At 40.1% G+C, this 25,379-nt stretch overlaps 2 protein-coding genes across 6 annotated transcripts in view; one reads left to right on the forward strand and one right to left on the reverse strand.

Moving 5' to 3' along the window:
• The first annotated feature begins 987 nt into the window (after positions 1 to 987).
• Positions 988 to 11,242, forward strand: CRH (corticotropin releasing hormone). 4 transcript variants are annotated; one of them, XM_055284782.1, is made up of 7 exons: positions 988 to 1,045; positions 4,655 to 4,755; positions 5,758 to 5,816; positions 7,262 to 7,381; positions 7,674 to 7,878; positions 9,038 to 9,341; positions 10,135 to 11,242. In XM_055284782.1, exon 7 carries the CDS (start codon positions 10,149 to 10,151, stop codon positions 10,737 to 10,739), a length of 591 nt encoding a protein of 196 aa, XP_055140757.1. In that variant the 5' UTR covers positions 988 to 1,045; positions 4,655 to 4,755; positions 5,758 to 5,816; positions 7,262 to 7,381; positions 7,674 to 7,878; positions 9,038 to 9,341; positions 10,135 to 10,148; the 3' UTR covers positions 10,740 to 11,242. The 4 variants fall into 4 exon arrangements, with proteins under 4 accessions (XP_055140757.1, XP_063499154.1, XP_063499155.1 ...); XM_063643084.1 differs by having other exon boundaries at positions 1,000 to 1,045; positions 4,628 to 4,755; XM_063643085.1 differs by having other exon boundaries at positions 1,000 to 1,045; positions 4,628 to 4,755; positions 7,679 to 7,878.
• A 904-nt stretch (positions 11,243 to 12,146) lies between these two features.
• Positions 12,147 to 25,379, reverse strand: part of TRIM55 (tripartite motif containing 55) — a 63,110-nt gene continuing 49,877 nt past the window's right edge. For both annotated transcript variants that reach the window (XM_063643252.1, XM_055286205.2), the window contains one exon: positions 12,147 to 13,154. In XM_063643252.1, the coding sequence (XP_063499322.1) occupies positions 13,144 to 13,154 (11 nt within the window). In that variant the 3' untranslated portion in view covers positions 12,147 to 13,143. The remainder of the gene's footprint in view (positions 13,155 to 25,379) is intronic.

Consider the following 25,379-nt stretch of genomic DNA (forward strand, 5'->3'; position numbering starts at 1 on the left):
CCAGGAACTTTATAGCTATTAGGAACTAAAGTACAAAGAAAACAAGTTGGAAGATGAGGTAAGGCTGAAATATGTATCTATATTTAACTTTATATGAATAAGAGCATTAAACATCACTGCTGCTTAGGGCCGCTAAGTCTTTTTCTATTATCCTGACAATGTTGTTGCTCAGATCACTCCTAAAATGCAAAAAGAATAGTGAATGTGGAAAATCAGGTCCTTTCTTTTTCAGACATAGGTTTGCCATAATCACCCTTCAAGGGTGATTATGCAAACGGAGTTGACCATTTTATGGCTGGTAAGTAGAGGTTTGGCAGCTTCTTGTTGGAAGGTGACCTTTCCCAGGGCAAGTAATCCTCAGAAGCAGTGAAAACCGACAAGTTTCCATACCCTGAGACCCTCTCTTCAAGGGCAAAAAGTGACATTTAAAATTTTCTCCTAGGAGTGGTAGAAAATTACTAGTAGCTCTAATCATGAACTTAAATATCAAATGGTAAAGAAAAAAAAGTCTAGCTGGACTCCTTATAAAATGCCTTTGGGCTTATATTTCCCAGCTAGTCTAATGATAAACATGTTTTGTGGTCAAATGAGTCTGGGAAATGCTAAAGACTTAGGGATTTACACTGCTGAATAAAAATTTAAAAACACTAACAAATTCTGCAGTAAAATATGAGTTTAATTTTTCTTTAACTTTTCCCTTCCCTTTTTATGACACCAGCAACATTCCTAGGAGGATTCTTTGGGAACTCTTTCTTCAGAGTCAAGTGATGTTCATGAATATAAATACCTGTTTGGGGTGCCTGGTTGATGAATTTCTTTTTTCTGAGTGGCCGTTGTAAGATGATTAGTTCCTGTAAATTGTCTTTCATGACAGAAAGTTCACACACATCCTTTCACTGCCCTCAATCCATTACCTGGAGTCTGAAACAGAACAATTGATGTATTACGATGTAAATAGAAAGGGCAATCGTGTCTGTCAAGACCAGGGCTTGTAAGAGAAGCAGAAACGTGCTGGTTTTCTGATGCTCTGAGTCATCTTCCCCAGGTCAGTTACTTCTCAAGTTATGGAAAAATAGACGCACAGGTAACAAAGTCGGTGTCATTTTCTCAGGAAAGGAGATAAGACACTCAGTGATGACTCATGGGTGCTGACAGAATTTTTGATTGATGGGGAACTGTCCCCACCAAAACGTGGACAGCGATGTGGCTGCCCACAGGTAGAGAGTCCTGGGCTCCTGGGACACTGCCCTTGCCTTCCACACCTCCTGTCATCCCTGGGCCTGTGATGCTCATTCTGCGGAGGCCCAAGGCTAATAACCCAAAGACCATAAATCTCTTTTCTGCCTTCTTGCCCCACCAATGTACCCACCATACTGCATTCAGAGGGGTCTTTCAAAATGCTTGTGTGTTTACCTCTCATTTCTATGAGACTCCATTAAATGATAGTATAAACCCCAAATGATGAAAATAACAGGATAAAAAATGTAAGCAGGTGAGAGGGTTTAGCAAACTTCTGAAATAATGAGAGCAGACAAGATGGTGTTTGAGGAAGCAAGGAAGAGAAAGCAGCTGTAAGGGGTCCACAAAAGGACAGGAAGGAGGAGGACAGAGAAGATGCAGTGTCTCCCGAGGAAAATGCGGATGAAGTGGCTGTAGGAGGCAGGCAGCTGAGGGAGGAGCCCATCTGCAGAGCCTAGGAGGGGCTCAAGGCTCAGAACCTCCAAGTCTCACCAAAGACAGGAATGAGAAAAGGGTCAAAAATATGGGGAATACTTGAAAGTTTATATATGGAAGAGTCAACCTCTCCACCAGCTTTTCTCATCCCATGTGGATAATGCCAGACGTTCAAATGTCTGCCTGTCAGGCAACAAGCAAACAAAGAAAGAAACATCACCAGGTGTATTGTTATTGGCCTAAATGTGTCTCCTAGATGTAGAAAAATCCACATGTTGAAGTCCTAACTTCCCATATTTCAGAATGTGACTGTTTTTGGAAACAGAGCCTTTAAAGAGGTAATTAAGGTTAAATTAGGTCATATAGGTTGGCCCTAATCCAATATGGCTGATGTCTTTGTAGGCAGAGGAGATGGAAGCATGGACATGCACAGAGGAAAGGCCATGTGAAAGCACAGGGAGAAGATGGCCAACTACAAGCCAAGGAGAGAGGCCTGGGAAGAAAGCAACTCTGTTGACACTTTGATCTTGGACTTCTAGCCTCCAGAAGGGAGAAAATAAATTTCTGCTGTTTAAGTTATCCAGTCTGGTATTTGCTATGGCATACTCAGAAAACTAATACATACATTTTTCTTAAATAAAATTGAATGGCTACAGAGAGGAATTCTCTACAATATGATATTCATGGGTATCCTGAGTAAAGACTAGCTCACCATATGATCACCCTGGAAGGAAGGCTGCTTGGCGAGAAGCAGGCTCCTTATCCTGCACATAGAGTTCTTCATCAACTTGGTACTGAATAACTATTAAACACGAGGGTGCTACCAATCATACACAGGGTCGCCTTCAGGGATTTCACAAAGATCCCCAACATAAAATTGAGAAATTAAGATAAATAAAGATTTTTAAATGACCACGGATGGAATAGATAATTCAGGCAAAGAAAGAAAACTTAGAAACCTTCTAGTTAACATTCTTAAAGAAATCGGAGAGGACATTCCACTGTAAAGCAAGAACAGGAGTTATGAAAAAGGAATGGAGAAAGAATAAAAAGTCTGGAGGTTGAATATACAGCTGTAAAATGAAAGTAACTGAAGAGCTGGAAGATATTGAAGAATATCTTAGAAAGTAGAATCGCAAACTAAAAGTTCTAACAGGACAGAAAATAGTAAACACAGACAGCCAATAGAGGGGAGAACATCTCATAATAGAAATCCCCAAAAAGAAAGAATAGAGAAAATGGAAAAAATTAAAATATAAATAATACAGGAGTTTTTTTTCACCGTTGAAGAGTAAGAATCTCCAAATTAAAATGAGTACATGAAAAAAAGACCCAAAGACCATTCTAAAATTTCAGAACATCAACAAAAAGAGACTAAAAGCTTCAAGAGAGAATAAGAAAAAAGGTCCTGTGAAAAATGAGAATCAGGCTGGGCATGGTGGGTCACTCTTGTAATCCCAGCACTTTGGGAGGCCGAGGTGGATGGATCACTTGAGGTCAGGAGTTCAAGACCAGCCTGGCCAACATGGTGAAACTCCATCTCTACTAAAAATACAAAAATTAGCCAGGCATGGTGGCACATGCCTGTAGTCCCAGCTACTTGGGAAGCTGAGGTAGGAGAATCGCTTGAACCTGGGAGGCAGAGATTGCAGTGATTTGAGATCGCACCACTACACTGTCCAGCGTGGGCAGCAGAGTGAGACTCCATGAAAAACAAAGAAAGAAAGAAAAGGAAAATTAGAATGATACTGGATTTCTTATCAGCAGCACTGGATAATACAACACAAGAGAATAATACTTTAAGTTCTAGAAGAGAATTATATTTAACTTGAAATTATATACCTTGGTAAAGCATCACTCAAATATCTGGGTAAAATATAACCATTTTCAGGAATGCAAGGAGTCAGAAAACATGCTTCTCGTACATCCTTTCCTGGAAAGTTACCTGAGGATGTTCTCCAGCAAAATAAAATTCAGAAATCAAAAGGGAAAAAGTCCTGTGATTCTGGACAGGGAATTCAATCCAGGGAAGAAGAAAAGAGAAGTCCCAGGAAGAAACCTGTGCATCAGATTTAGAAAGTAACTAGTTTGAAGGCAGCAGGTTAGCATGCTCAAGGATCGAGGTCTTAAAAAGAGGGGGAGGACTTAATAGATTACTTATCATGATTAAAAATTTGAAAAAATATGAAAACAAAATTAAGGCAGTTTGTAATTCTAGGAAAAAACCAAACTGGGATTATAAAAAATATAAAAGTGTCAATAGAAAATTGTAGGAAAAAAAAACAAGATAGGAAATGTAATCAGAGTCTATGATCTTATTCTTCAGTGAACAATTTACATAGTCAATAACTGACTTCCCACTTTTAGAATCTATCTATCTAACTATCATCTGTCTATCTATCATCTATCTATATCTATCTAGAGCTTCTTGGCCCTTTGGCTAAGATCAAGTGTAGAATCAATTATAGTAAAAGCACAAAAGCATGGGAGATTTAACTATGATTATAAAAATAATTCACATGGACAATTTAGAAGTAAAAGTATAGATGAAAGAGACTGAGAGATCAAGGTGCAGGAGGGTGTCTGAAAAGTTGAAGGGATAAATAATCTTATCTTACAATCTGAGAGTTAAGAGATATTGTTTATATTTGAAGAATCAAGAAATAATTCTGTGGGTATATTACTTAAAAGTGCAAGGGTAAAATGAAAAAGAATAAAAAGCAGGTCATTAGGGCAGTGATCAACAATGAAGAATGAATAGAAAATTTGGCACATATTAATGCAATACCACGCAATAAAAAAAAGATTTCATTTAGATATAAGAAAATGCTTGAGATATAATTTTAAGTGGAAAAAAGTAGATTATAAAATTTTAACTATAAAATGTTATTTAGTTATGTCTGGATAATATGTACAGTTTGTGGGTAATTTTTATATTTCACTCATTCAACAGATTTTCTGCATTTCATTAATTCAACAGGCTTACTGGAAATCTACCATGTTTGGGGCAAGAGAAATGGATATGGCACCATACAAAGATGATCAAAGCCCTGCTACACAGTTTACTGTCCAGCAAAGGAGGTACATATTGTACCAGTAACTAATAAAATGTGAGCTTTACAGTGAAGGACATTCATGCTCTTAGGAAAATATAAAGCACAGGTGCTGAACCTCATATAGGAATCTGGGGAAGAGTTCTTCAACAAATTATTTTGCAATGAATTAATTATTGTAAATTGACAAGTAAAAATTGTATATGTTTATGGTGTATGACATGTTTTGATATATGCATATATTGTGAAATGGCTAAATCAAGTTATTAACATATCCATTACCTCACTTACTTACCAATTTCTGGCGATGAGAACATTTAAAATTTACTCTCTCAATTATTTTAAATGTTAAAATGAGAGTTTTTTTTTTAAAGCAGAGATTCAGTATTAAGAACATGGTGTTATCTAAATTATGATTATGAGCTCAGGAAAAATGCTCAAGGGAAACAACAAAATATTAATTATCTGGGGAGATCTTTAGATTCTGATATTCTGAGGAATTTTATACTCTTTATGCTTTTCTGATTTTTCTGTTTTCTGCAAAGAGCGCATATGGCTTTGATAATCAGAAGAGACTAACAAAAGTTATTGTTGCCAGTGAAGCAGTTAGATACTTTGCTGTTTGAGAGCCTTTCCTCAGTCCTCCTGTGGAAGCAGAAGGCAGTTACTTAATCTATCTAAAGAACAGTTACAAACAATTACCAAACCACCTGTCCACCCTAGGCATTTCTGAAGGCTGTCATTGGAAACGGTAGTTTCATTTCAACAAATGTTTCTGTTAGCCAACTTGGAGACGGTGTTTGTTCGCCACGAGCTGTGCTAATAGAAGCTTGTGAAGGTACAAGTTGATGTGAGTGACAAAAATATGCCCACCAGTTACCTATTATTTCTGATATTTCTTTATTAGACTGTTGTGTTGGGTCTGTTTTAATTTACCTATACTGTATATTATGTAGCCATTGAAAAATATGATTTAAAACATGAAGTAATCCCTGTTTTTGTGCCCATGTTTCTTGGATTGTGTTTTTAGGTTCTAAAAGCATTGAGATTGATTCTCCAATGACTCCTTTCCAGAAGTTATTCTTACATGTAAGATCAGATCTGTCAGTGGTGATTTCTATGGATTTGGATATTTAGTTTATGGCACATTTAAGTTATCTGCATTATGTTACTTCTCAAATCATAGATCTATATTATAATTTTAAGAATCCCTTTCACCCTCCATACTGTATCCAAAGATCACTTTATTCAAAGGTCACCTAGGCAGAATAATCAAATTAATGCTTTTAATTTGGTAATACTGAAAAGTAAATTGCAATGTATGCACACACAGATTGAAAATCAGGTGCCACAGACATGAGCATGCACAGAGAATTTCTGCATTCTCATGCCTTAGTTTATCAAATAAGGAAAATGTACAAAAAGCTACTCCACAATTGGTGTGTGAATATATTACTTTATCTAAATGCATCTTCTCAGGCCAGGCATGGTGATTGATGCCTATAATTCCAACTGCTCAGGAGTCTAAGGATCACTTGAGCCCTGGAGTTCTAGGCTGCAGTGAGCTATCACAGTGCCTTCAGCCTGGGCAAGAAAGTGAGATTCTAGCTCTAAAATGTTTTAAAATTCATCTTTTCACCTCAGTTTGTGTGCCTCTGATGGAAAAGAAAGTCCAAAAGTTATTGTTACATTATGCAAATAATATGGGCTGGCAATCAAAAGAGCTGGGTCCTAATTCTCACTTTACCACTAACTAGCTGAGTGACTTCAGGTAAGTCACTTAACTTCTCTGGTTCTCATTTAAACCAAGTGATCTCTTTAAGTCATTTCTAATCTGAATACTGGGTGATTTAATGAAATATACATTTTGGATAATGATATGGTTAGGTTGTGTCGCCACCCAAATCTCATCTTGAATTGTAGCCCCCATAATTCCCACGTGTTGTGGGAGGTACCTGGTGGGAGGTAACTGAATCATAAGGGTGGGTCGTTCCCATGCTGTTCTTGTGATAGTAAATAGGTCTCATCAGATCTGATGGTTTTAGAAAATGGAGTTCTCTTTCACATGCTCTCTCTTGCCTGCCACCATGTAAGACATGCCTTTGCTTCTCCACTGCCTTCTGCCATGATTGTGAGGCCTCCCCTACCATATGAAAATGTGAGTCCATTAAACTGCTTTCCTTTATAAATTACCCAGTCTCAGGTATGTCTTTATTAGCAGTGTGAGAACAGACAAATACAGATAAATTGTGGCTGTGCATACCTTCTCTTCCTCTGGGGTTCAGGAACATTTTTTTCCTTACTCCCTAGTTGGAGCCACTTTGGCTCCATTAATGACTTACCCCAAGAAAATCTCACAGCAAGGACTCAACAGTGATGAGGGAGCTATACTAAAACAATATCCCCCAGATAGCCCAATGGGAGAGAGACTGGTACGGGCATGGGATTAGTCAGAGCCCAAAACTTGTTGTGTCTTCTCTGGAAGAACCTCCCAGACCTCCCCAGCTAAACTCATAACCACATCCCTTTCCTAGTTTATCTTCTGTATCCATTTACTGCACTGAAACTTCCTATTCCAAGTCAACGTTTCACCTCCGGATTGACATCCAAGCTGAAATCTGCTAACAGGGTCAAAAAACAGGTCATAAAGGAAAGTAAGCAAAAATGTTGAACCCATTCCAGCTTAATAAAAAAAAAAAAGCCCACAATAACAAAATCTAAGGTTCTGTGTGCTTTCCTACTGATATAAACCATAGCTTTCTCCCAGAAACTCAACCATTTTCCATAATCATGATCTTCTATTAACAACTCACATCTTTCCAAGTAGGCACATTCTCTCTGTTCTCTCGTGTCAAAAGTACATAACATGGTTCAGTGATCCAACTATGGGCTGGCTTCTCTGCAAATTGTCAGCATTTCTCTCCCTGCCTTCCTTTTGTTCCTAAGAGCAGTTGTGGATTGGTATAGACCCAAAATGGAAGTTGAAATATGTGTTGCATCATTTGTCACATTAGCTACAAAGGAAGCAGCAGAAGTAATCAGAAATGAGGAGGAGGAAATTTCTGATAAACAACTCTGATGGTTATATGGAAGCTGAATTGAATCACAGGCACAAGAACCTGGAATTGCATTTTGAATTGCAGAATTAGAGGTAACTGCCTCCCACCTATATGATAGTGTCAATTAATTCAAAAAATGAGTATAGTTTTACAGGCTTAGCACTCCATTCCATTGTGCGACATGTTAGAGAGCATTTATTTATTTAACAGGCTCACATGAAGCACATTGGCATTTGGAAAAGGAAACGATTAAAAAGAACCTGAGTGGCCCAGATGTGGATACTACTATGGATGTTGATAGTATTTGGAGGTGAAATGAATGAGATTTTTTTTTTACAGACCCAATATTGATCAATGAAAACATGTAACTGATGAATTTAGCCCTATAGTCGAGCAGTTTAAGCCTTTTTCAACATAGATTAGGAAGTTAGAATGGATGCCTTTCATTGAGTTTGCATTCAGTAGAATAAGTAAAGCTTGTTTAACTCATGCATCTCTCACTGGCCTTCTCTCTCTTTAATTTGGGAATAGAAAAGGGAGTCCACAATTAATTTTAGATTGTGAGAAGAGACAAAGAAGGAGCAGAGAGTTTCTGAGATAACCTAAAATCTTTGCCGCACCCCTTACTAACCCTGGTTTGTGCCCCTTCACTATGGGAGTAGCTCTTGTCATCGTTTAAAAAACTTGAACTGCATTTTGAGAGACTTACTGGCCTTGCTTCTGCAGGCTCATAACTCCTTTATGTGCTTGCTCTTGGGAGGAAAAAGCAGATAGACGTTTAAAAGCTGGATGTTCCTGCACACCCCTCTCCTGATGCTTCATTCTTTTCCAGGCAGAAAGATGGTGGGACTCTGTCTCTAGCAAAGGGATATTTCCAGATACTGAGGTGTTGTCAGAGACACCTGGTCAGGGAGGTTAGGAGAAGGGACATCCAGATCCACCCCCTCCAGCTGGCTGCTGCTTTCCTGGCAGGGCTGCACTGGGACACCTCCCTTCCTTCCCACTTCCCCTTCCTCCTCCCATTCGCTGTCTCTTTGCACACCCCTAATATGGCCTTTCATAGTAAGAGGTCAATATGTTTTCACACTTGGGAAATCTCATTCAAGAATTTTTGTCAATGGACAAGTCATAAGAATCCCTTCCATTTTAGGGCTCGTTGACGTCACCAAGAGGCGATAAATATCTGTTGATATAATTGGATGTGAGATTCAGTGTTGAGATAGCAAAATTCTGCCCCTCGTTCCTTGGCAGGGCCCTATGATTTATGCAGGAGCAGAGGCAGCACGCAATCGAGCTGTCAAGAGAGCGTCAGCTTATTAGGCAAATGCTGCGTGGTTTTTGAAGAGGGTCGACACTATAAAATCCCACTCCAGGCTCTGGAGTGGAGAAACTCGGAGACCAAGTCCATTGAGAGACTGAGGGGAAAGAGAGGAGAGAAAGAAAAAGAAAGTGGGAACAGTAAAGAGAAAGGAAGACAACCTCCAGAGAAAGCCCCGGAGACGTCCCTGTGCAGAGAGGTGGCAGCACCCGGTTCACCTGCGAAGCGCCTGGGAAGGTAGGGAGCGCCTGGACGGAACACGCCACCAACTTTGCGTTGCCTGAGCTGCCGCGATGTGCGCCGCGGAGCCGGCTGCCCCTGGCTGTGTACGTGTGTATGCATGTGTATGTGTGTGTGTGTGTGCGTGTGTGTGTGTATGCATGTGTGTATGCTTGTGTGTGTGTGTGTATGTGTATGCGCGCGTGCGTGTGTGCGCGCGCGTGTTCGCGGACTGTTCCTTAAGATTACAATAGTAGCTGGGATGTGGCAAAAGCAAACTTAGACGGCTGCTCTTCGTTACCCGTGCTACCAGTTGTTCCTTGCTGGCTGTGTAAAGGAGCTTCCCACCCCCTTCTATCCTAACCCCCGAGATAAGGCAGCAAGGGCAGGAGTGGAGAGGGAGGACCAGGAGGCAGTAGTTCTCAATTTGGAAAAAAATGCTGAAATATCCGGAAGGGAGGTAGTCAGCGCGGGTGGGATCTTAAATCTGTGGCTCTTCTCTAGGATCGGGAAAACTAGTTTTGAGGATCGTTAGGAAGACGACGCAGGGACCGTCCCTTCAGAGTCTAGAAAGAAGGCGAGCGCGTGAGCTTAGGTGCGGAGCCCTGCAGGAGCCCCCTATCCGCGCTCCCCAGGCGCTTCAGCACCGCGGACAGCGCCCATCCGACCCACAGAGGCCAGAGCCCAGCACGTCTAAGGTAGTCCAGTAGGAAGACCCCGTGTGCACCTCCCAGCTGAGCAAACTCTGACCAACTCTTTCTTTCTCTCTTCCCCTCCCTCATTCCGCCCTCCGCCCACCTCTGTGCCGCAGCGAGTGCCCCTAACATGCGGCTGCCGCTGCTCGTGTCCGCGGGCGTCCTGCTGGTGGCTCTCCTGCCCTGCCCGCCATGCAGGGCGCTCCTGAGCCGCGGGCCGGTCCCGGGAGCTCGGCAGGCGCCGCAGTACCCTCAGCCCTTGGATTTCTTCCAGCCGCCGCCGCAGTCCGAGCAGCCCCAGCAGCCGCAGGCTCGGCCGGTCCTGCTCCGCATGGGAGAGGAGTACTTCCTCCGCCTGGGGAACCTCAACAAGAGCCCGGCCGCTCCCCTTTCGCCCGCCTCCTCGCTCCTCGCCGGCGGCAGCGGCAGCCGCTCTTCGCCGGAACAGGCGACCGCCAACTTTTTCCGCGGGTTGCTGCAGCAGCATCTGCTGCCTCGGCGCTCGCTCGACAGCCCCGCGGCTCCCGCGGAGCGCGGCGCTGAGAATGCCTTCGGCGGCCACCAGGAGGCACCGGAGAGAGAAAGGCGGTCCGAGGAGCCTCCCATCTCCCTGGATCTCACCTTCCACCTCCTCCGGGAAGTCTTGGAAATGGCCAGGGCCGAGCAGTTAGCGCAGCAAGCTCACAGCAACAGGAAACTCATGGAGATTATTGGGAAATAAAAAGGTGCGTTTGGCCAAAAAGAATCTGCATTTAGCACAAAAATAAAAATAAAATACAGCATTCTGTACCATAGCGCTGCTCTTATGCCATTTGTTTATTTTTATATAGCTTGAAACATAGAGGGAGAGAGGGAGAGAGCCTATACCCCTTACTTAGCATGCACAAAGTGTATTCAAGTGCAGTAACAACACAATGTTATTCGTTTTGTCTACGTTTAGTTTCCGTTTCCAGGTGTTTGTAGTGGTGTTTTAAAGAGAATGTAGACCTGTGAGAAAACGTTTTGTTTGAAAAAGCAGACAGAAGTCACCCAACTGTTTTTGTTGTGGTCTGAGCCAAAGAGAATGCCATTCTCTTGGGTGGGTAAGACTAAATCTGTAAGCTCTTTGAAACAACTTTTTCTTGTAAACGTTTCAGTAATAAAACATCTTTCCAGTCCTTGGTCAGTTTGGTTGTGTAAAAGAATGTTGAATATTTATATTTTTAATAAAAGTTGCAAAGGTAATCATGACTTTATTTTTTCTCTTCAGTGCTCATACACTGGAAATACTCTCATCTCTTAGCTTCCTCCAAATTGTCTTCAGCACCAGAAAAGAAAAACAAAACTTCCTGCATTGTATTTTTCCACTGAAAATGCAAACATATGTCAGTGGCTTACACAGACCCTGCAATCACGTTGGGCTCATCTCTGTGCCATGGACTACTTCTCTGAGGTTGAGTTAATAATTCAGGAAGTTGCTCCCAGCATCTCTAAAACATGGTAATTCTAAAAGGGAAGATCATTTTATAATGGAAATAACATTTAGCCCTGATCAATTAAAAGATGTGAAATAATTGGAGATAGTGGGGAAAAGATGAAAGGAACAGAGAAGTGTCAAGGTAGAAATTCCTCCAAACTATATGGCCAAAATGCTGCATTCTTTTCCTATGAGAAAGACTCACTCTGTCAAACTACTACTTTGGTACCATAAAACTATTTTTTCTAAGCTATTTTCCAATGACTACGTCTAATAAGAGAAACTTAATAGCATCTCCACTTAAGACGACTAAATTTAGTCATTATAAAATGTCACATAGGAAAAATTTTCTTATGAAGAACATTTTGACTTTAATAATTACACAAATATCCTCCACATTTATACCTATGTCAACCCTAATCACTTTTATTCTTAGGAACAGGAACTACCTTTGTTCATTTCTAAAACTGAACAGCACATTTAATTAGTTTTACAGTGCATTTGCATTTGGTAGTTTAGTTATAGCTTTAAACAATTCAATCAAATGTTTAATACTTCAAAATTAATTTGTCTGTATGAAGATGCATCTTATCCTGGGACCCTTGAAATACACTTAACTAATGGATGAATAAGATAATACAGAACATTGAATAAATCATTATAAGATGAAGCTTTTAAAAACATCATTTATTTAAGAGTTCATATAAAGTTACACTTATGTTCTGAAGGAGGCATTATGGTGGGACAAATATTAACAAAGCATGATTTAAATATATATATTTAATGTGTGATATGTTTGTATATATATTTAAATACATGCAATTGTTCTACAGTTTACCAGATTGGTGCCACAGTGAATACAAGAGAAAGTAGACAGCTTTTGCTGGAAGATTCAACTAAAGTGCCTAATATGTGAAAATCTAAAACTAATATTAGAAAAATGTCACAAGAGATGCCCAGGCCTTCAGCTTTCTGGACCATGAAAGTGTCACCAAATTCAAAGAACATTTCTGAATGTACATCCAGTGACATCTGTTATGCAAAAGAGGAAAACTTTGTGAAACATTTCATAGCTTTGGTCAATGATTTACTTTTTGTCCATGTATTGATAAATCAGTCACTTCTGAGTTGACACTGATTTTCACTGACCACCTGCACTGTTAAAGAGTAAAGGAAATGAGAGCTACTATAATATAATAACAAAAAGCGCCTATGAGAGACAAGAGCATAGTGACCACTTTTTTCACCATTTGCCACTTGTTACTCACATACACATGTACCACACATACACACCCTTCACAATGTTTTCCACACAATAAAAGATTTGTGTAAGATAAAGTTTATTATTTCCAGTGCTTTCTGCAACTATTTTCTCACAATATTCTTTCCTCCCAAGATGTTAGATAAGTCATCTGGAATTACAGTTTTGGGTTATTTTTGCAGAAATCCTGTTCAGAGGTCCCTTTCATCATCTGCATAATATTAATTTCACTTGGGCTTCCTGCTGCCCACATGCATCTCAGCCAGGCAGACAGAGGGCAGCAGTTGGAATGAATATCATTCATTTAGGGAGTTCAACCAGGAAAAGGAGAAGATATGGCGAGCTGGCTCAGAATCAGCTCCACTGCCACTCGCTGGAGCTGCGGCCTGTCCCTGGAGGGGAGGAGCCTCAAATCCAATCTGCAATGGAAGAAAATGGGAATCAGAGAAAAAAGAGGTTTGTTCTTTTTGGATTGGTCCAGTCACTTTTCTACTGAAGAGAAAGTATAATAACAATAACAATTATTATTATAATAACAATATTATTATGTGGCACATAATTATTAGAAATAGAAAGCAAGCTCAGATTATTTTGGCTACAGCCAAGAGTCACGAAAATAATTCACACTCATGATACAAAAAGAAGGAACAGTAATGCATGCAGTGGAGAGAAGTTCTTGGGAAAAAGGAGTTCAGGCTATTCTAGTTTTTTTTTTTTAAGTCCACTTGTACATGATTTATTCAGATGAAAGTCTCATTGAAACTGCTAGGAATTGGGTTTAGAAAGGGTTGCAGAATTTTAAAAAATTCCAAATTTAAATGGCACTGCTATGCCACATGACATTGTGGGACATATTAATATAATCCCTCCACTGCTGAAGAAGTTTCTACCATGCATATACATATATATTTTCTTACTATAATTTTTGCAAAACTACAGGCTTAATTTTGGGCAAATCATGATGGGTTTTTTTTATCTAGGTAATAAAATCTAATAACCATATCTATATTAAATCAAATCCAATATAAGCATGTCTAAATAAATAATTATCTTTTATAGACACCTGAGATACACAGGTTGCAATTCTGAATTCATTGATTAATCTAATGTCATAAGCAAAATTTACTTATGTTGTTTTGCCTTTAAAAATCACAACTTAATGGAATGAGGGACAATCATGAAGAAGTCTTGCTGTAATGCAATTTGATTTTATGAGCTCAAACTCTTTACATTTCAAGGTACCATGACAAACACCGTTCTTCCTAGGAGAACTATGGATAAATAAGCAAATATGTTCCGACGACATCACTGGTAAAACTATCCCACCAGATTAGAATGCCACTGATTTCAAAGCAATGAGGTAGCCACATGCATTCAGCTCAGAAGCCCTGGATGATTTTATGAAGCTGCGATATGAATGGATAATACCTGGCACGAGCAAAGCAGAACTTTGGTTAAGTACGTTGTTTTACTGCCACTCAAAATAGTCTTGAGAGCAAAATGAGTTATTGGCCTGCACTTTACCAGATTTTACCCTAAACATATGTTTGAGGATGATGTTTCAAGAGCAATAAAATTATCCGAAGTCTTTATGGCTTTGGGATAATCCTTTGTACTGCCACATTGCTTCCTGATAGAAAGTTAAAAAGGGCCATGAAATCATATTAGCCACAGTAGAATAAAACTGAAATATGTAGTTTTCTATGAAGGAATAGTGGAAACATCAAGTGAAATTGGGCTTTTTGAAAAAGAATGTTACTAGATTCTGTTGGTAATGTGTCAGATACCTCAATGTCCTTGAAAGTGAAGTAAAATAAACATTATCCTGACAGAATCCTGCACTTATTTTTACACGTCAAACTCCTCCCTTTCCCATCATAGTCCTCTTACCCTGGCTAATAAACAAACAAACAAAAAACAAACCCTTAAATCTCATGTATGGTTTATGCGAAAAACAACAACAACAAAAAACCCCGAAAGCCCAAATGACCTGGGCATATATAAAAAGACTTATTTCTAACCATTCAATTTGAGTGAATAGCGAATTCCGCCCGGATGAACAGGCCATCAAGGTCCATTTTGTGGCCTCTTTTTCTTGAAGGCGGTTTCTAATCTGAAGGGAACTTCCACGTCAGCTGTTCTGACATAGCTGAAGGGTGACACAAGTTGGGTAATGTGTTTTCTGCAGAAGGCGTAATCTTTGGGAAACTGCTGGTAGCGAACAAGCCCCTGGGACTGCTTTTGGAATGTGTATAAATTGTTGTGTTTCCTGTTCTAGAGATTGACATCTATCTTCCATTTAAGATGTTCTCGTTGTTGACCCGCTATTGCCTTCATATTTGGGATTACATAGTTTGAGTTGGCTTCTCTTACACCTCCGTGTTTCCAGGAAATTATTAAGTTTTCCTCCAAGCAATATGGACCAATGCTGTCTTTCAGAAAAGAAAAGCCAGTACCAGAGTGGGGGGTTATCCAATAGCAGAGGTTATCCTGAGTATCTTTAGATAATTGCACCATCTCCTTGGTCTTGTTTATATCCACTGAGGACCCAACAACCAGCTCAGCAAAGAAAGTTCTGTGCAAAGAGCCTTAGCCTAGTTTTGAATCCAACACCAACTACTTATTAGCTGTATGACTTGGACAAGTTACTTAACTCTCTGAGCCTTAGTTTTCTCTTCTGTAAAATAGAGATGAGAACCTACCCTGCAAGGCTGCTGTAAGGACTGAATAAAATAATACACATAAAGCACTTTACACATGACTCACTTATATTAGGTTGGTCCTTCCTTCCTTCCTTACTTCCTTCCTTCTTTCCTTCCTTCCTTCCCCTCTTCCCCGTCTCCTTTCCTTCAACAGTGAAGAGGCTCCTCTGCCATGCAGAATCACCTGGGTACTGTTTATGACAAACCATATACAATAGCACTGACCCCCAGTAAGAAAAGACAATAGTATTTGCAATCTCATTTTTCCAGAATTGGGCAACTTTTCTATGATTTAATCCCTTCAGTGTGCTGTAATCACAGGCATCAATGACACTGTCCAGTGTATCTCCAAGAGGCCCAACTTCATACATGGCTACCTCATAAAGGAAGAATGAGTTAAAGATCTAAAACTCTTTTCCATAAGTACAGCCCATCAAATCAAAAGCAGATCTTTTTCCTACAGCCTTCCCGAGATGGAGTTGTATATATGTGTTCCTTCAAATAGTTTCCTAAATGCTGTCTCTCCTTTATCACAGGAAGTGCTATTTCTTGGGAATAGTGATGTTCTATGAAGCAGAACAAGGGACAGAGAATTACAAGCACTGATCTCCTCTACCTGCTTGGGAGCTTGTCCTGCATTCCAGTTTGGTCTGATATGTATAAAAAGGTAAACAACAGATTGTTAGTTCCATATTATAGTCACGTGTTTTTTAATGACAGGGATACCTTCTAATAAATGCATCCTTAGATACTAAGCAGACATAAAAAAGAACAAGATCATGTCTTTTGCAGAGACGTGGATGGAGCGGGAGGCCATTATCCTTAACAAACTAACACAGAAACAGAAAACCAAATACCACATGTTCTCACTTATCAGCGGGAGCTAAATGATGAGAACACACGAACACATAGAGGGGAACAACACACACTGGGGCCTTTCGGAGGGTGGAGGGTGGGAGGAGGGAGAGGATCAGGAAAAACAACTAATGAGTGCTAGGCTTACTACCTGGGTGATGAAATAATCTGTACAACAAACCCCCATGACATAAGTTTACCTATGTAACAAACCTGTACCCCTGAACTTAAAATAAAGTGTTTTTTAAAAAGAAATGCATCCTTAGGTGATTTTGTTGTTACGTAAACATTATAGAACGTACTTACACGAACCTCAGTTTGGGTTAGGCAAACACTGTCCATAACATGGAACAGTACACAGAGACAGATGTCCACAAGGCTCTGACAGAATGCATGCTTATTAACACCGATCAACAAGAAATGATTTTAGATTTAGGTTGCTTCTACCTCTTGACTATTGTGAATAATGTTGCTTGAACAGGAGTGTGCAAATACCTGTGTGAGGCCCTGCTTTCAATTCTTTTGAGTATCTACTCAGAAGTGGAATTGCAGGATTTTATGGTAACTCTGTTAAATTTTTTGAGGAACCTCTGTACTGTTTTCTATAGCAGCTGCTATGGACCATTTTACATTCTCCCAGCAGTGCATGAGGGTTCCAATTTTACCACATCCTCACTCCTAATTGCTTAATGTTTGCAGGGTATTTTTTTTTTAATGTGAATTCGTTGCAAACAAAAAAGAAGGACCTGGCACAGATACTTGCCATGTTCACAGAAACATTATTCACAATAGCCAAGAGGTAGAAACAACCCAAGTGTCCATCCATGGAGAAGTGGATAAACAAAATGTCATGTGTACATATATTGTCAAGAATCAATGGAATACAATGGAACACTGTTCAGCCTTAAAAAGGAGAAAAATTCTGGCACATGCTACAACATGGATGTACCTTGAGGACCTTATGCTAAGTGAAATAAGCCAGACACAAGGGGACAAATATTATATGATTCCACTTACATAACGTAACTAGATAGTCAAATTCATAGAAAGAAACTAGAATGATGGTTACCAGGGGCTGGGGAAGGGTGAAATGGGGAGTTTTTGTTTAATGTGTATAGTGCTTCTGTTTTGCAAGATGAAAAGGTTCTAACAAATTGGTTGCACAATAGTGTGAATACACCGAACTGGACACTTAGAATGTGTAATGGGAGTATACACATTATATACTCCCATTTTCTGTTCTACTGTTTATACTAACATTTTTTCTGTTACCTGGCCTGCTTTTTCATTCATGTTACCTTCTTGGCTCCTAAAGACACACAGACTTATTGCTCTTAACAGACACTATAGACACTTAGAATGTGTAAGGGGAGTGGTTAAGATGGTAAATTTATGTTCTGCATTCTTTACTAGAATTAAAAATTTAAAAAAAAATTCAGGCAACATCACATTAAAATCTGGATTTGCAGTTTCTTTGGTCAAAGCAAAAATGAACAACCCAGAACTTGCATGGAGAGCTAAGTAGTGCTGTGCCTTGGATTGGGAATGCTCCCTCCGTTCTGCCCATCTCGGTCAGGGTCACAGTGCCCAACACTCCGTTTGCTGCCCCTGCTGCAAGGCTGGTTTCAGTTGCCATTTATCTGTGTGCTTACACAGTTGCTATGCTCAGAGTAAAAAGGAAAGCAGTCAATGTCTTCTATTTATGCTTCTATTAACATTTTTCTGCTACCTGGCCTGCTTTTTCATTCATGTTACCTTCTTGGCTCCTGAAGGCGCACAATCTTACTGCTCTTAACAGAAGGTTAATTTTTAGTATGAAGGTGTCAAAGAAAAGAAAGTAAAATGCTCAACGGAGATTTGGCTTGATTTTTATGTTAAATGTGATGAGTGATTTTTTTTAAAGCTAAAGTGTGTCTCATGGCAAGAATCTTGACAGTGAAAGCATGAAACTGCCTTTAAAATTCATTTGAGTGCAGATTAGTCCCCAGGATCTTAGCATAAGGGATATAACTGGGCACAGATTGGTGAATATGTGCTTGTTTGGGCTTGGAGGTCAATGCCAGTAGCCCCCTTTACCTAAATGCATCTCACCCCACCTCTTCTACTTAATGAAACTAAACAAATGCTTTCCTGACATTCACTCTGGCACAAGTTTGAGTAGCCACATTTGGGGGGGGACGCATTTTTTTTTAGCTACCCCAAAGTAGAAGAGTGAGCTTATTTTAATCAGTGACCAGTGCCTTTGAGTCTCTAAGTTTCCAGGGCCTCCATGGCCTGCCAGCATCAACCCTTCCCCACATGATCATTCTCTACATCACCCATGGCTCTGATCCACTAACGCTTACCTGTCTTGTGTTCCATTCCTTAAGGCTCAGTCAAGCGATAGCAATCAAGCTGAGAAGATGAATTGCAATGAAGACATTAATGGATAATGATGGCCTCAAGTATGCCCCTGTCAGATAATACTTTACCTAGAAATATTCATGTCTTATCCTGAGAGATGACTGATGCCAGGCCATTGAGAGATATTGGGGGCCTTGAGGAAATTTATGCCCAGGCCTCCACAGCTGGGCTGCCATTTCCTCAATCTCTGAGTGCTACAGGGAATGCCAGTCAGAAATTCAACCTGACATAGGATCTGGTTACCAATGCATGTTAAATGCCTATCTTTCTGGGTCAATTTAAAGAAAGCTTTGCCCACCTATCATGAAATGCCTTTGCCTTAAAGGAATGTGGACAGGAGGGGTATGGCTAGACTTAAGGCTGCTGAGTGGGCAACCACCCGGTATCCACCTTGCACCTGCTAGGCTGGGTCAGAGAACCAAAGCCAGATGCTGGAAGCAGGTGTGAGTAGGAATGCTGAGACCAAGTTTAGGATGTTTATTCAGAAACATCAAGCCCAAGCATTGGCCTGCTCCTCTACTTAGCATTCCTCAGGCTCTTGGATAGTTTAGGTATTACAGATTCCTAACTGGGAAGGAGAGCACAGCCAAGAACCAGGCCAGTCACCCACGGTGAGAAGTAACTGAGGCGCCATCTCTGACTCACAGCCAAGGGTGGAAGCCTTAGAAACTCTGTTAGGCAGCTCTGCCGTCATGGATGTCTCTTTCACAGGAATGCAGACATTTCTGCTTGGGACAGAGCAATCAAGGCATGTTAGGAATGAAATGTAGAGCTGTGAAAATACAGCACAGCTAGAGGAAGCAGAAAATAGGAACCCCCAAAAAGAGCTCTGGAAGGAAAACACTCGCTAAAATGCATTTTTTGGCCAGGGATGATGTCTCATGCCTGTAATCCCAGTGCTTTGGCAAGTTGAGGCAGGAGGATTGCTTGAGGTCAGGAGTTTGAGGCCAGCCTGGGCAATATGGCACCACCCAACCCCTACAAAAAACTTTTTAAAAATTGCTGGATGTGGTGGCACGTGCCTGTAGTCCTAGCTAATCAGGAGGCTGGGTGGGAGAATCATTTGAACTCAGGAGTTCGAGGTTGTAATGAGCTATGATCACACCACTGCATTCTAGCCTGATTGTCAGAGCGAGATCCTTTTTCTAAAAAAAAAGAAAAGCATTTTTTCTTGGGAGGATTCACAGCCATACAAACTGAGTGATTAAGGGAGTGTGTGGAGTGAACTGACTGGGGGGCTTTGTTGCCATCAGCTGCTTCCTTCTTGCTAAGAGAAAATCGGAAACGAGAATAATTTCCTGAGGCCCATCAAACAAGCAGGAATTAAACTCACTTCTTCCTGACGTGGAGGAGGATGCTGTGGTGTGTACTGTTTGGTTTGTGTTAAGTGTGTTGTCCAGGAATTGATGGGATCAGGGTGGAGAGGATGGGTTATGGAAGTTGATATCACAGCCTGGCAAAAACTTGCAGCCAGTCTTCTTCTCAGATATGGAGCTGACAATTTTGTGTCATATAGAGAGTGTGTATGTATTCTTGCTCTTCCTGAAAAGAGAACTGGATTGTGAAGAATTAGATCATTAATTATTCACAGACAGGGGTTTCTTACATTGTATTAGGCAAACAGACCCAACAGGTTGTCCTTAAGAACCATGGGAAGTTGATAGTATTATTATCAGTTATAGATGAGAAAGTTCAGACTCAGGAATTTTGAGGACTTTGCTCAAAGTAACTCTAGGATAAAGTGCCAAGAGTTGTTCATAGTGACCAGAAGTCCAAAGGGAAACAGGGCAGCTGGTGTTGTTGCACACCTGAGACTCGGGACAGGGTCAGCCTCTCCACTGAAGGCAGACAGAGAGGCAGGTTGGTTGACAGCATAGGATGCATCTGAAGGATCAGCTCGCCCTCATTTGCAGTGGACAGCTACATCCCTGCCAGCAGTGGAGGCCTAGAAAGGACCCACCTGTGCTTGTGAGGCTGTGCCGATCTATCCCGAGTGGTGCGTCAAAGCAGAAGAGCCCCTGGTCACGCTGATTTTTGCCTCAGTCCCATGAACCTAAGTGAAGTGGGGATTCCTCCCCTTTTCTTAGATGCTGCTTGGCTTCTATTACACTGCATGCCCCACTTGGTGGAGGATGAGAGATCAAAAGGCAACAAGCTCCCAGCTACTCTGTGATCCTAAGCAAGTCATGCCTCCTCTAGAATCCTCATTTTCCTCCACTATAAAATGGGGAAGTTTAACAGTTCCTACTGTAGTGGGTTGTTGTGAGGTTTAAAGAAGAGAATCCTTATGAAAGACTTTGTAGATGATAAAGCAATGGGCACACATTTGTTACAGCCACTGCCATGTGCCATTGTTTTTTCAGATGCATTAACACGTTGGTGGACTAACTCTTCACTTCGTGGAGTGTAGCGGAAGAAAAGGTGTACCATGGAAATCACTGAGATACACAAATAAAGACAGAAAAAAACCCACAGGATGTACAACACTAACAAAAGTCTTAGGTTAAATCAGAATAATAAACAATTTGAAAACACAGGAAGCTTAGCTCAGCTAGCTGTGTCATAACAGCTCCCCAAGAGAGCTCACCCAGAGCTGTAGTCACAGAATTGTAGAGTTGTAGGCACAGGTTGCCAGGGGAAATGAATGAATTCATTACCCTACTCACACACAATTTACATTATATTTTCCTCTTTAAAATGGATACATCCATTTTAGCTTCCTATTAAAGTGACATTTACTTAGGATGCCATTTGATCCTGAGAAATGTAGTCTACAATTTTAGTATTGACTTTTTTTTTGTCCTTCTGGTAAAACCCCCAAATTGACAGTTAATAGGAGATATAGTGACAGATACTGGGGGCCTTGAGGAGATTGAGGAGATGGCAGCCCAGCTGTGGGGGCCTGGATGTAAATTTCCTCAAGGCCCCCAATATCTGGCACTTTCTCAGCAGGAAAACAAAAAAAAAGCCCAGAAAAATAATACTGCAGTTGTAGGGTACAAATGAAAAAGCATTAATAATGTTAATGTAGTGGTCTCATTCAAACTTACTTGTTAAAGTTTGTTTGGTTAATGTAATGGTCTCATTCAAACTTACTTGTTAAAGTAAAGTTACTTGTTAAAAATCTTACCCTCTCCTACAATTTTTTTCCTAGGTAAGAAGGTCTGCATCTCGATACCATAGCTTCTTATAATTTCCAGGATTATTAGGCCCCGGACAATGTTTTGGAGTAAATATAGGCCAGTCCTGAGGACTGATCAGTTTTTCTCTATTGTTATCAAGTTGAAATTCCAGCACAGTCAGGGTGCCTGGCATATCAGAAATTTGTAAGCTTGAATATCCTAATTTGTAAAACACGTAGCAATTGCTCTCAGTAGGGATCTCTGTTTGAAAATAATTTGACACCCTGAATCCTTCAATTAAATTTAGAGAACAGAGTTAAATTTTCATTCACTTCCGTTTGTTTTGGAAAATTAAATAGATCATTTCAAAGAACCCGAGACCTATAGTCACACTCATGGGAAATCATGTTCTTAGTCTCTAGTTTTTTTTTTTTTAATGCTTTGTAATATCTTGGGAAATTAATCTTCCTCAGAAAAGCAGCTTCCTGGCCCTCTAGCCTCCTGCATCTCTCACCTGTCAGTCTCTAGTGGCAGCTGGAGTGGATGTTTGCACTTGAAATCAGAATGTATAGCTTGGTCTCAAAAATCATTTGCATAAAAATGCTTTTGTCTTTTTGCATGTTATACCCAGTAGAGATGCGGGGCTCACAAAGGTTGCTCCTCCTTGGAACTTTGGCCCATTGTCCATCCTGGCTTAGGAAAATATGAATATTTTCAAGGGCACTGAACCTTGAGTGATGAGAAAGGCTCAAGTCTGGGGACACATGTATTGGTTTCTGAAAGCCTGGGAAATAAACCCTGGGCTTCAAGAGGGAAAAGAGTCTGCTAGCCCCTTCCTCCCTCACCCGCTACCAGTCTTTTAAACCATTTAAACTGTAAGTCCCTTCCTTCCTCCCTTCCTTCCTTCCTTTCTTCCTTCCTTCCTTCTTTCCTCCTTCCCATTTTTCCTTTACCTTCCATTTTCCTTTTGTCCCTGCCTTTTTTCTGTAATGTAATGTATTTTTATTTTCCTCCGGGATCACCTTTATAATCTTACAAAACAACAATCACAGAGCCTGGGTTGGAGACTAACAGGACCGCAGGCTGGTTTTCCTTGGCGACATTTTCTCCACTGCATCTGTCTATATAGGCTATTGGCCTTGCCCTCTGCATCTCTGCTATTTGAGAGTGAAGAGCCGTAAGGTGTGAGGAACCCACTTTGTTCCCGAGGCTGTCTCTGAGATAATGACATGTCAGACGGAAAGAAACTGGGGACACTTGGGAAAGGGGAAGGGACTATTTGCACCTTTTTGTTGATACTTGGGCTGGGAACCATTGGACTTCCTCAGCCAAGAGGACAAGCCAGTGCTGGAAGTCACTGGTCCATGACAGGTGGCCTCTGCAGTTTTGTGGAAACTGGTTTAGACAGAGAAGGGATGAACTAGGGCACAGGTATGTCATGAAAATGTACAAGAGATATTAGCTTCTAAAGCAAGTGATATCAAAACTAAAAATAGAGCCCTACAGAACAGTGACAACTAATTATCAGACTGTGAGGTTCAGCTTAGACACTTAAAGGTATCAGGCACCTCAACCGCCCCAGTCTTTGTTGTGCTTGGCCCTGCTTGTGGCTGAAGGAGGAAGGGGACACAGGCCTGTTGGATTCAGGCAGTGAAGCCTTCCCTATGGCCTGCCATGTGCAATAATGCCTTAATGACTGTCAGCATAGTTCCCCTCCAGGCGCCCCACCCCTATCTTTTTAAAATTACCTTGGAAGATGTTGTATGTGAATGAGGACCCTCTCTCTACCCATTTCAGCATGCAGACACAAAAAGAGGAGAGGTAGACAAGTTTTGCTTTAAAAAAACACTCATCTTGGAATCAATTCTTCAAGAAAATAAATAAACAATGCTAAATGTGAACGTACCTAAACAGTTTCCAAATACATGAGGCAAAAACTGATACTGTAAGAATAGACAAATCCACAATTCTAGTCAAAGATCTCAAAATTCCTCTCTCAGAAACTGATGAAACAGGTAAACTGAAAATCAGTATGGACCTAGTAGACTTAAACAACACTATCAACCAACTGCCTTAATTGACAGGTACAGAACACCATGCCCAACAACAACAGAAAACACTTGTGTTTTCAAATGCATGTGGAACATTCACCAAGGTTGATCACATTCTGAGACATAAAACAAATCTTAATAAACTTAAAAAGATTGGAAACATATAACGTATATTCTGGTCTTTCTCCACAACAGAATTAAATTGCAAGTCAAAAAGAAAGATATCGGAAAATCTTCAAATATCTGGAAATGAAATGCCACTCATCTAAACAACCCATGGGTCAAAGAAGAAACTACAAAGTAAACTAGAAAATGTTTTAAATTAAATAAAAATGAAAATACAACATATCAAAACCTGTGGGATACAACAAAAGCAGTGATGAGAAGTAACTTTATAGCACTGAAAGCTTATATCAGAAAGCAAGAAAAATCTCATGTCAATAATCAGAGCTTTAACCCTAACAAACAGAAAGAGAAGAGAAAATTAAACCCAAAGTAAGCACAAGGAAGAAAATCATTAAGAGCAGAAATGAATAGAATAGAAAAACTGACCAAAAAATGGAGAAAACCAACAAAGCCAAAAGCTGGGGTTTTTTAAAGATAAATAATGAAAACACTGTGGAAACTAGATTGAAATTGGAGACTACATTGACTTATTTGGAGGCTTCTATTAAAGCTATAATAATCAAGACAATGTGGTACTGGGGGAGGGACAAACATATATATCAATGGTACAAAATACAAAGTCCAGAAATAGACTCACACATATATGGTCAATTGAATTTCTACAAAAGTATTAATGTAATTCATTGAGGAAAAGGATAGCCTTTTAACAAATAGTGCTGGAATAAATGAAAAGCAAATAACAAACTTCGATCCTTACCTCATCTACACAAAAATTAACAAAATGATTTTAGACCTAATTTAAGAGCTAAAACTATAAAAATTCTAGAAGAAAACATTGGAGAAAATCTTTGTAATTTTGAGTTAAGCAAAGTTTTCTTAAATGGGACATAAAAAGCACAAACTATAAAGAAAACAAAATTGGGCTTCATCAAAACTAAAAATGTTTACTCCTCAAAATATTCTAAGAAATGAATAACAAGCAGCGAGATTGAAATGGTAATAAAAACATTGCCAACAAAAAAAAGTCTAGGACCAGATGGATTCATAGCTGAATTCTATCAGACATTCAAAGAAGAATTGGTACCAATCCTACTGACACTACTCTAAAAGAGAGAGAAAAAGGGAATCCTCCTTAAATCATTCTATGAAGCCAGTATTACCCTAATACCAAAACCAGGGAAGGACATTACAAAAAAAAGAATACTACAGACCAATATCCCTGATGAACATAGATGCAAAAATCCTCAACAAAATACTAGCAAACTGAATCCAACAGCATATTAAAAATTTAGTTCACCATGATCAAGTGGGTTTCATACCAGGAATGCAGGGATGGTTTAATATACATAAGCCAATAAATGTGATATGCCACATAAACAGAATTA

This window comes from Symphalangus syndactylus, chromosome 7 (genome assembly GCF_028878055.3).
Source record: "Symphalangus syndactylus isolate Jambi chromosome 7, NHGRI_mSymSyn1-v2.1_pri, whole genome shotgun sequence".
NCBI lineage: Eukaryota > Metazoa > Chordata > Mammalia > Primates > Hylobatidae > Symphalangus > Symphalangus syndactylus.